General features: G+C 44.2%; 1 protein-coding gene across 2 annotated transcripts in view; it reads right to left on the bottom strand.

Moving 5' to 3' along the window:
• Positions 1 to 12,500, bottom strand: part of adgrb2 (adhesion G protein-coupled receptor B2) — a 511,200-nt gene that overhangs the window by 70,632 nt on the left and 428,068 nt on the right. For both annotated transcript variants that reach the window (XM_071368561.1, XM_071368562.1), the window contains exons 19-22: positions 12,041 to 12,191; positions 6,307 to 6,376; positions 3,848 to 3,914; positions 1,201 to 1,286 (exon numbers count right to left, since the gene is read on the bottom strand). In XM_071368561.1, the coding sequence (XP_071224662.1) occupies positions 1,201 to 1,286; positions 3,848 to 3,914; positions 6,307 to 6,376; positions 12,041 to 12,191 (374 nt within the window). The remainder of the gene's footprint in view (positions 1 to 1,200; positions 1,287 to 3,847; positions 3,915 to 6,306; positions 6,377 to 12,040; positions 12,192 to 12,500) is intronic.

Raw genomic sequence — 12,500 nt, 5'->3', positions numbered from 1 at the left:
AGCCTCCAGCGACGTTCTCCAGTCCGGAGCCTCCAGCGACGTTCTCCAGTCCGGAGCCTCCAGCGACGGTCTCCAACGAGGGTGCCCACTCCGGGGCCCGCAACGAGGATGCCCAGTCCGGGGCCCGCAACGAGGGTGCCCAGTCCGGGGTCCGCAACGAGGGTCCCCAGTCCGGGGTCGGCGACGAGGGTCCTGCACCAGAGGTGCCACCAAAGTGGGGTGAGCCAGTGGTGGAGCAGGGTCTGCGTCCCGGACCTGAGCCGCCACCGCGGATAGATGCCCACCCAGACCCTCCCCTATAGGTTCAGGTTTTGCGGCCGGAGTCGGAACCTTTGGGAATGGGTACTGTCACGCCCTGACCTTAGAGAGCCTTTTTATGTCTCTATTTGGTTTGGTCAGGGTGTGATTTGGGGTGGGCATTCTATGTTTTTGTTTTCTATGATTTTGTATTTCTATGTTTTGGCCGGGTATGGTTCTCAATCAGGGACAGCTGTCTATCGTTGTCTCTGATTGGGAACCATACTTAGGTAGCCCTTTTCCCTCCTTTCAGTGTGGGAAGTTGACATGTGTTTGTTGCACTTAGCCATCGTGAGCTTCACGGTTGTTTTCTTCGTTTGGTGTTTTCTTGGCGTCATTTTTATAATAAAAGGATAATGTGCGCTAACCACGCTGCGCTTTGGTCCACTTCCTTTAACGACGGCCGTGACAGTGTGTGTGAGTGTGTTCAGGGTTATTTAAAAGAGAGTTGACATACTCATGGTTTCTCTTTGTGTGACTGCATCTTTCTCCATAAGATCTCTTACGCAGATAAAGATGCAGGAACCATAGAAATAGAATCACTAGAGAGATACCCATTGCAGACCCATTGACCTGATTCATGTTTATAGTCATTCTATTTATATTGCTGGAACAAGGAAATATTGTGTACGCATAATAAAATAAAATCATCCCAAAACAGTGAAGAGTCCTTGCCCCTCCAGGTAGATGCTGAGCATTGAATGTAGATGGTTGCGGACACATATTTTGCAGATGTTATTGCAGGTGCTGCGAAACGCTTATGGTTCTAGCTCCAACAATGCATTAATACAACAATACAAATGCAAAAAATGAACTAAGAAATGAATGGTCCATGCATGGTGTGTGTTGGTGTGAGACAGGCAGACTGTTCTAGTTTTATAGTTCTAGGTCTAGTCTACCTACCCAGCTCTTTGCTTTTTAGACTTGTCCGAGATGCCATCTCGAGACATGAGCTTGTTGAAGACCACAATACCAATCAGCATGTTCACCTGGAGAGAGAGAGAGAGAGAGACAGAGAGAAACAGAGAGAGAAAGAGAGAGAAAGAGCGAGAAAGAGAGAGATAGGGAGAGATAGAGCGAGAGAGAGAGAGACACAGACAGACAGACAGACAGACAGACAGACAGACAGACAGACAGACAGACAGACAGACAGACAGACAGACAGACAGACAGACAGACAGACAGACAGACAGACAGACAGACAGACAGACAGACAGACAGCGAGAGAGTAAATAATCAGATTCATGTCCAGTTTTATTGCCATTTGATTCAGTCTTCTTGACAAGGCTCTGCAATCACTATAATCAATAATGGACAGGGTGGTGTAGTAGAAGTGGGCAGATTGTGTCTTGAGTCTCCGCCCCTCTGTCCCGACCATGTCCTGTTTAGGACAGAGGGGGTCTATTAAGCCTCCTTACAGCTGTGATCCCTGACCCACTGATTCACAATACACACACACACACACACACACACACACACACACACACACACACACACACACACACACACACACACACACACACACACACACACACACACACACACACACACACACACACACACACACACACACACACACACACACACACACCCAGCCACTCATTCACACATGCAAACAGACATACCCCAGCCAAGCAGCACTTTTCCATTTGGAAATCCTTCCCATCTGGGAGATTTTCCACATCAGTGACATGTCACTCTTAATCCTGATCCCGTTTGCTCCCCCTCTCTACTCCTCTCCCTCCACTCTCTCCCTTCTCTCTTTCTTTCACTTTCTCACCTGACCCTAACCTTGTCCTACCAAATTGAATCCCTTGTCTCTCTTTGTGTCAGTCTACTCCCACTGCCTGCCATAGAAAAGCTTGTTTATTCACCTTGAGAAAAGAAAGGAGTTTAGAAAGGAGATTAGTGATCTTTACTCCGCGACCTCCGTCTATTTTCTGATTGAATGTTTTTCCATACTAACCTTCGTTTTGACTGCATTGATACAGCTGAAACATTTATTTTTCACTTCTTGTCTTTCGATAGTAATCTATATCTCTAGGGCACTGAGCACCTCATTGATCTCTCATTTTCAACTATGAATCTGCAATGTTTTGTTTTAGATTTTCATGTCTTCCATGTTGTTTGATGCTTTAATCTGCGTATTTCCTTCCTGTTGACATTCCCGTCATGTCCGGCCCCATTACCGTGGTAGACGCCGGTCTCCAGCCCCGTTATTTGCCGAAGGCTAGATTTATTATTTTCTTCATTAATTAGACGGTCATCCTGGGGGAGGCCTGTGTTCCTCTGATGTACCCCTCTCAATTACATCTGTTTGTTTGAGGGGTGAGCAGGGACAAACAATAGCTAGTGATAACAATAGCTAACAATAGCTACACGCACACATTGCAAACACCTGGTCTGTCACAAACACATATATCCACATGCACATACATACCCACCCACCCACCCACCCACCCACCCACCCACACACACACACACACACACACACACACACACACACACACACACACACACACACACACACACACACACACACACACACACACACACACACACACACACACACACACACACACACACACACACACACACACACAGTTGTAATAAAGTGTCTGTGTTCATCTGGATAATTGATAGTGTGCTAGTGATAGTGATAGTGACACAGAAACTCCCGCAAGCTGCCGTCACTAATCCTACAAAGAAGCATAAGGTAGAGATATCCTTTATTAACAAAGCCACAGAGGCATTCTACTCTCTGCGAAGTAGAATATTGTTATTGTTTTAATAAAGGCTTATCAACAAAATATAGAGGTGTACCTTGGAGTTTTAGAAGGATTACCAGGATTACAAGGACCATTGATTCCAATGAGCATCTTTCTACCTATATTATAACAACTGAAGTTGCATAGCACACAAACATCTATACAATTTTCTCTTAGAACTATATTGACTCCGATAAATATACTGTATCTCTGCCTAAAGAAGTGAAATCATGCTTTACAGTAATGAAAACCTTGGAAAGGCTGGAAAGGCTGGAAAGGATGAAAAGGTTGAAGGAGGGTTCTAAGTACCAGAACACAGTTAGTCAAACAATGAAGAAGTAAATCATGTTTAGCACTCAACATAGTGATGCCAGTGAGGCACGGTAGAATGTGAAGAGACAGCTAGGAGATAGGATTGTGTAGTGGCACATTGGAGAATGATTTCTCGGTAAATGTTCTCTTCCATTGTTGTCTGACACAGGTAACTCTGAAAGAAACCGCTAGTGGCAAATAAACAAATAAATGAATGACTTTGTGGTGTTTATCTTCTTCCTGTCCTCCAGCAATGGGAGCCTGATGAGGACCTAGAGCAGTAAAAAGGTTGCTACTGTATGTCACCCCTCAGGGGCCATCTAAACCATGTGTAGTTCTGACCCCTTTCTGACCTGTACGACAGGCAGAAGAAATAGCTAAAGGTAGGATGATAAGTTCAGAGGTGGGACAAGCCTGCCGACAGAGAGCCAGAATGACCAATGAGAACAGGGATAAAAGTGGGTACCCACCAATACGATGACGGCTGCAGGACCGACAAAGGCGTAGAGAAGCCCGCCTTCCAAGGACAGCCAACAACTAAAATAAGAGAGAGAGAGAAAAAAAACATTATTATGAATGCAAAACGTCTTTAGTGCATAAGCCCTGTTCTGTCAAATGTATTTTAGTCTGTGTTTGATGACTAGTAGCTATGTGTGAGAACCACTTTGCTATTTGTCTTTAGGGGTACCTAAGACTTCCCATGCAGGCAATTAAAACCTGTATTTAGTTAGGGGATTAACATTCATACCCCTTGACTCATTTAACATTTTGCTGTGTTACAACCTGAATTCAAAATATATTAAATATATTTTTTAACTCTCATCTACACACAATACCTGATAATGACAAAGTCAAAACATGTTTTTAGAAATTTATGCAAATATATTAATAATGAAATACGTAAATATCTCATTTACAAAGGTATTCACACCCCTGAGTTAATACATGTTAGAATCACCTTTTGGCAGTGATTACAGATGGGAGTCTTTCTGAGTAAGTCTCTAAGAGCTTTGCACACCTAGATTGTACAATATTGGCACATTATTATTTTCTAAATTCTTCAAGCTCTGTCAAGTTGGTTGTTCGTCATTGCTAGACAGCCATTTTCAGGTCTTGCCATATATTTTCAAGTCGATTTAAGTTCAAACTGTAACTAGGCCACTCAGGAACTTTTAATGTCATCTTGGTAAGCAACTCCAGTGTGTATTTGACATTGTGTTTTAGGTTATTGTTCTGCTGAAAGGTGAATTTGTCTTCCAGTGTCTGTTGGAACAGACTGAACAAGGTTTTACTCTAGGATTTTGCCTGTGCTAAGCTCTATTCCGTTTCTTTTTATCCCCCAAAAACTCCCTTGTCCTTGCCAATGACAAGCATACCGATAACATGATGCAGCCGCCACCATGCTAGAAAATATGAAGAGTGGTTCTCAGTGAAGTGTTGTGTTGGATTCACCCCAAACATAACGCTTTGTATTCAGGGCATAAAGTAAATTTCTTTGCCACCTTTTCTGCAGTTTTACTTTTGTGCCTAACTGCAAACAGGATGCATGTTTTGAAATGTTTTATTCTGTACAGGCTTCCATCTTTTCACTCTGTCATTTAGGTTAGTATTGTGGAGTAACTATAATGTTGTTGAACTATTCTCAGTTTTCTCCTATCAAAGCCATTAAACTCCGTCACTGTTTAAAAGATACCATTGCATCATGGTGAAATCACTCAGTGGTTTCCTTCCTCTCCGGCAACTGAGTTAGGAAGGAAGCCTGTATCTTTGTAGTGACTGGGTGTATTGATACACCATCCACAGTGTAATTAATAACTTCACTATGCTTAAAGGGTATTCAATTACAGCTTCTTTTTTTTTTTTACCAATCTACCAATAGGTTCCCTTCTTTGCGAGGAATTGGAAAACCTACCTGATCTTTGTGGTTGGGTCAGTGTTTGAAATTCACTGCATGACTGAGGGACATTTGTATGTGTGGGATACAGAGATGGGGTAATCATTCAAAAATCATATTAAACACTATTATTGCACAATGAGTCCATGCAACTATTATGTGACTTGTTAAGCAAATGTTTACTAAACTTATTTAGGCTTGCCATAAAAATGGGGTTGAATACTTATTGACTAGTACATTTCAGCTATTAATTTTGTATTAATTTGTAGAAAAATCTAAAAACATAATTCCACTTTGACATTATGGGTTAGGCCAGTGTAGGACATGTGTCTAGGACATTTTTTATTCAGTCTGTGACACAACAAAATGTAGAAAAAGTCGAGGGGTGTGAAAACTTTCTGAAGGCACTGTACATATGACCCAAAGTGCACTGCAAATCACATGACCATACACAACTTGTTGATATCCTTGATATTTGAGTCTCTAAAGTGCAGGGTAAATGGAAACGTGGGAGTGTTTGTACAGTGGAGTTCAAGTCCTTGCTCTAGATCCAATGAAAGGTCATGCAGGGTCGTCTGCTCGAGCTGTAAAAAGCCTCTTTCCTGGCTCTTTAAAATACTGTATGTGAAGAGTTAAATGTTTACAGCTGCAGACTATTTGTGTGTGGTGTGTGTGTATCCGTAACCACTCTCAAATTCATAGACAGAGCTATGGATGCAAGGACTGACCACCCATGATATAAAAAGTATAGTTTTAACCATGGTTTGAGGCTATACAGTGCTTGTTTACATTTACATTGTTAACAAACATTGCTAAGCTAACTAAGCTAATGGGGCATTTGTAAGTTAAATTCTTCAATAATCAATAGGTATATATACATGCATTTTAATTCTCAGTTACCATTGAAAAGTGCACTGCAAATCACATTACCATACTCAGATACACAGAGCGCTAATGATGAAAAGCCATGTTGGGTATGGAGTGAAGACGTCACAGGTCATAGGCAAAGGGTGAAAGGTGAAAGTGTGTACTCACTAGCTGGGTGTACCGTAACCTCTGGCTCTAGTGAAACCTACTGACACAGCAACCACCAGGGCTGGGAGACCTGAGAAAGAGAGAGAAAGAGAGAGAGATGTATTATCTATTTCACTTGCTTTGGCAACACAAACATATGTTTCCCATGCCAATAAAGCTCATTGAATTTGATTGAATTGAGAGAGATAGAGAGAGAGAGAGAGAGAGAGAGAGAGAGAGAGAGAGAGAGAGAGAGAGAGAGAGAGAGAGAGAGAGAGAGAGAGAGAGAGAGAGAGAGAGAGAGAGAGAGAGAGAGAGAGAGAGAGAGAGAAAGAAAGAAAGAAAGAAAGAAAGAAAGAAAGAAAGAAAGAAAGAAAGAAAGAAAGAGAGTGAGTGAGAGAGAGAGAGCGAGGGAGGGAGAGATGAAGCAAGAGAGAAGGAAGAAGGGAGAGAAAGAAAGAGAGAGAGAGAGACATACACATATAGGAAAAAGATAAATAATAGAAATACAAGCGGCAGGTAGAGAGGATGAGAGGAGGAGAGGGTGATAGGGAGAGAGGGTGATAGGAGGAGAGGATGATGGGGAGAGAGGACGATAGAAGATAGGATGATAGGAGGAGAGGATGATGGGGAGAGAGGATGATAGGGATATAGGATGATAGGGAGAGAGAATGATAGAGAGAGAGGATGATAGGGATATAGGATGATAGGGAGAGAGGATGATAGGGATATAGGATGATAGGGAGAGAGGATGATAGGAGAAGAGAATGTTAGGAGGAGAGGATGATAAGGAGAGAGGATGATAGGGGGAGAGGATGATAGGAGGAGAGGATGATAGGAGATAGGATGATAGGAGGAGAGGATGATGGGGAGAGAGGATGATGGGAGGAGAGGATGATAGGGAGAGAGGATGATAGGAGGAGAGGATGATGGGGAGAGAGGATGATAGGGGGAGATAGAAGGAGAGGAGGAGAGGATGATGGGAAGAGAGGATGATATGGGGAGATAGGATGATAGGAGGATGATGGGGGAGATAGGAGGAGAGGATGATGGGGAGGGAGGATGATATGGGGAGATAGGATAATAGGAGGACGATGGGGAGAGAGGATGATAAAATGAGAGGATGATAGGAGGAGAGGATGGTAGGAGGAGAGGATGATTGGAGGAGAGGATGATAGGAGGAGAGGACGATAGGATGAGAGGATGATAAGAGGAGAGGATGATAGGGGGAGATAGGATGACAGGAGGATAATGGGGAGAGAGGATGATATGAGGAGAGGATGATAGGGGAGAGGATGATGGGGGAGAGGATGATAGGAGGAGAGGACGTTAAAAGGAGAGGATGATAGGGAGAGAGGATGATAGGAGGAGAGGATGATAGGGAGAGGATGCTAGGAGGAGATGATGATAGGAGGAGAGGATGATATGGGGAGAGGATGATGGGGAGAAAGGATGATGGGAGAGAGGATGATGGGAGAGAGGATGATAAGAGGAGAGGATGATGGGGAGAGAGGATGATAGGAGGAAAGGATGATGGGGGAGATAGAAGGAGAGGATGATAGGGGAGAGTGGATGATATGGGGAGATAGGATGATGGGAGAATGATGGGGGAGAGAGGATGATAGAATGAGATGATGATTAAAGGAGAGGATGATAGGATGATAGGAGGAGAGGATGATGGGGAGAGAGGATGATAGGATGAGAGGATGATAGGAGGAGAGGATGATAGGGGGAGAGGATGATGGGGACAGAGGATGATGGGAGAGAGGATGATATGGAGAGAGAGGATGATAAGAGGAGAGCATGATGGGGGAGATAGGATGATAGGAGGAGAGGATGATGGGGGAGATAGGAGGAGAGGATGAGAGGATGATGAAAGGAAAGGATGATAGAAGGAGAGGATGATGGAGGAGATAGGATGATAGGAGGATGATGAGGAGAGGGGATGATACAAGGAGAGGATGATAGGAGAAGAGGATGATAGGTAGAGCGAATGATATGAGGAGAGGATGATAGGGAGAGAGGATGATAGGAGGAGATGATGATAAAAGGAGAGGATGATAGGGAGAGAGGATGATAGTAGGAGAGGATGATAAAAGGAGAGGATGATAGGGAGAGAGGATGATAGGAGGAGAGGATGTTAAAAGGAGAGGATGATAGGGAGAGAGGATGATAGGAGGAAAGGATGATAGGAGGAGAGGATGATAGAAGGAGAGGATGATAGGGAGAGAGGATGATAGGAGAAAAGATTGATAGGAGAGGATGTTAAAAGGAGAGGATGATAGGGAGAGAGGATGATAGGAGGAGAGGATGATAAAAGGAGAGGATGATAGGGAGAGAGGATGATAGGAGGAGAGGATGATTGGAGGAGAGGATGATAGGAGGAGAGGACGATAGGATGAGAGGATGATAAGAGGAGAGGATGATAGGGGGAAATAGGATAATAGGAGGACGATGGGGAGAGAGGATGATAAAATGAGAGGATGATAGGAGGAGAGGATGGTAGGAGGAGAGGATGATTGGAGGAGAGGATGATAGGAGGAGAGGACGATAGGATGAGAGGATGATAAGAGGAGAGGATGATAGGGGGAGATAGGATGACAGGAGGATAATGGGGAGAGAGGATGATATGAGGAGAGGATGATAGGAGAGAGGATGATAGGGGGAGAGGATGATAGGAGGAGAGGATGATAAAAGGAGAGGATGATAGGGAGAGAGGATGATAGGAGGAGAGGATGATAGGGAGAGAGGATGCTAGGAGGAGATGATAGGGGAGAGGATGATGGGGAGAGAGGATGATGGGAGAGAGGATGATGGGAGAGAGGATGATGGGAGAGAGGATGATAAGAGGAGAGGATGATGGGGAGAGAGGATGATAGGAGGAGAGGATGATGGGGGAGATAGAAGGAGATGATGATAGGGGATAGTGGATGATATGGGGAGATAGGATGATGGGAGAATGATGGGGGAGAGAGGATGATAGGATGAGATGATGATTAAAGGAGAGCATGATAGGATGAAAGGATGATAGGAGGAGAGGATGGTAGGGGGAGATAGGATTATAAGAGGAGAGGATGATGGGGAGAGAGGATGATAGGATGAGATGATGATAGGAGGAGAGGATGATAGGGGGAGAGGATGATGGGGACAGAGGATGATGGGAGAGAGGATGATATGGAGAGAGAGGATGATAAGAGGAGAGCATGATGGGGGAGATAGGATGATAGGAGGAGAGGATGATGGGGGAGATAGGAGGAGAGGATGAGAGGATGATAAAAGGAAAGGATGATAGAAGGAGAGGATGATGGAGGAGATAGGATGATAGGAGGATGATGGGGAGAGGGGATGATACAAGGAGAGGATGATAGGAGGATGATGGGGAGAGGGGATGATACAAGGAGAGGATGATAGGAGGAGAGGATGATAGGGAGAGCGGATGATAAAAGGAGAGGATGATAGGGAGAGAGGATGATAGGAGGAGAGGATGTTAAAAGGAGAGGATGATAGGAGGAAAGGATGATAGGAGGAGAGGATGATAGAAGGAGAGGATGATAGGGAGAGAGGATGATAGGAGGAAAGAATGATAGGAGGAGAGGATGTTAAAAGGAGAGGATGATAGGGAGAGAGGATGATAGGAGGAGAGGATGATAAAAGGAGAGGATGATAGGGAGAGAGGATGATAGAAGGAGAGGATGATAGGGAGAGAGGATGATAGGAGGAAAGAATGATAGGAGGAGAGGATGTTAAAAGGAGAGGATGATAGGGAGAGAGGATGATAGGAGGAAAGGATGATAGGAGGAGAGGATGATAGAAGGAGAGAATAACAAATATATATCAGCAAGAGAATATATGTATCCTCTTGACAATACATCAACACAATGTGCTATTTTGGAACATTGAAATTCAGTTAGACCAAGTACATGTACTGTAACTTAACTCAGACATGTAACGTGTGACTGTAGACTGAAATACACACTGATATAATGGGGACTTACCTTCTCTCATCACTCTCTCTTAGTTAATGGATGTATCTAGGGATATAACAGGGACTAGCCCGAGGCAGGAGAAGTAGGCCTAGTATGGATCAGAGTTCACTACTAAGGGTATTACAGCCTTGGTTAGCATACTCCGTAGGGTCCCTGTCCAGTGGCTGCTGTTTTCATCTCACTCTACGACAAGAGGATTTTCTTCTGTGGTGCATTGTGCTTCCTTGAACCAGTGTGTGTCCGTGTGTGTGTGTGTGTGTGTGTGTGTGTGTGTGTGTGTGTGTGTGTGTGTGTGTGTGTGTGTGTGTGTGTGTGTGTGTGTGTGTGTGTGTGTGTGTGTGTGTGTGTGTGTGTGTGTGTGTGTGTGTGTGTGTGTGTGTGTGTGTGTGTGTGTGTGTGTGTGTGTGTGTGTGTGTGTGTGTGTGTGTGTGTAGTGGAGGGGGTCAGTAAGTCATGTACTGTATTAATTAAATCTATCAATAATGCATTCCCTCGTGTGTGTGTGTGTGTGTGTGTGTGTGTGTGTGTGTGTGTGTGTGTGTGTGTGTGTGTGTGTGTGTGTGTGTGTGTGTGTGTGTGTGTGTGTGTGTGTGTGTGTGTGTGTGTGTGTGTGTGTGTGTGTGTGTGTGTGTGTGTGTGTGTGTGTGTGTGTGTGTGTTTGTGCGTGCGCGTATGTTTGTGAGTGAGATAGAGAAAGTGTTTGTGTCTGTGTGTGTGTCAAAAAATTATGCTGGGTCCGTAATGAGCTTGACTGAAATATTAATGTAATTAACAAAGCTGTGACAATGCCAGCAAATTAACTGCAATTAGAAAATGGCAAATTACAAAAAGAGATGTGGTGTGGCTGGGTGGGGTGCTAACGTTACATAAATATGACTGATGTCTTTTCAAACACAAACACACATCACACACACTCCCTCCCCACTCTGCAAAATCTGCCATTGCCATGGTGACTGATTTCGATCAGTATTCCAGTTAAAATTGCAACATCTAGGGACGTACCCCTGATAAGTTGTTCTCATCCCTCCCTCCCTCCCTCCCTCCCTCCCTCCCTCCCTCCCTCCCTCCCTCCCTCCCTCCCTCCCTCCCTCCTTCCCTTTAATACCCGTTTCATGTTTTCTCAATCTATGTGACTTTATGGCATCCATGCATCCCAGCATTGCTATGGCTAAATCCGAAATGGCACCCTATTCCTTATTTAGTTCACTACATTTGACCAGAACCCCCTGGTCAAAAGTAGTGCACTAAATATGGAATATTGTCAAATATAGTGTACTAAATAGGGAATAAGGTGTCATTTGGGACTCTATATCCGCTAAGGGCATCAGTGACTTAATGGATCAGATAGGTGGATGGATAAGGGATAAGAACAAGGGATGAATGGGAGCAGGGATTCCATTGCTTGTAATTGCTAGGTTCTATCTCCCTGGATCTTGCCTATGTCAGAGGAGATGTTATCCAATAGCATTTCTTATCCCCTGTCATCTCCTTTAGCAAGGCATGGGGTTGTTGTACAGGAGACGCATTCAACAGGACACAGACTGACTGTACAGGGTGGCAGAATTAAAATGATCACAATCATTTCTCCACCTAATGTATGTGGATGGGAAGATGGAAGTTATTGTGAACTTTCACCTTTATTCCAGTATTGAGACCCTGTATGGTTGAGATATGTTTGTGTGGGTTTATGTGTGTGTTTATGTTTGTGAGTGTGTGCGTCTGTCTTTATGTTTGTGCATGCCTGTATGCCTGTGTGTGTGTGTACCTACCCCAGCCCAGGCACAGGAAGCGTTTGCGTATGAGGCGCGTCCTCATCTTGCCAATCACAGCCAGGTAAGACTGCCACGCCTCTGTCAGTACCCAGCAGAACGATGCCAAGAAGAAGAAATGAAGGAACGCAGCAGTCACAGTACACAGGCCCTGTAGAGAGAGGAGGGGGGGGGTTGTGAGGGAGGAGAGAGAACAAGAGAAAGATGGTGAGGGAGAGGGATAGTGACAGAGTGACAGACAATGATGAAGGTGTAAGAAAGAAGAAACAGATAAAGGAATGAGAAGGTAGACGTGATAATCAACAACAACAGTTGACAGAACAGAGGTGAGTAGTAATCTACCTAAAACAGTTTTGACACCTGATTGAGGCTCTTCAAAATAATCTACTAGAATAGATAAACAACAGTATCATGTGTAACGTGACTATAACTGAACTGATGGCCAGTGTGTGTGTGTGCG

Source organism: Salvelinus alpinus, chromosome 26 (genome assembly GCF_045679555.1).
Source record: "Salvelinus alpinus chromosome 26, SLU_Salpinus.1, whole genome shotgun sequence".
In the NCBI taxonomy this organism is placed as follows: Eukaryota; Metazoa; Chordata; class Actinopteri; order Salmoniformes; family Salmonidae; genus Salvelinus; species Salvelinus alpinus.
Note: the sequence above shows the minus strand (reverse complement) of the source record. Positions and strands in the feature narration are given on the sequence as shown.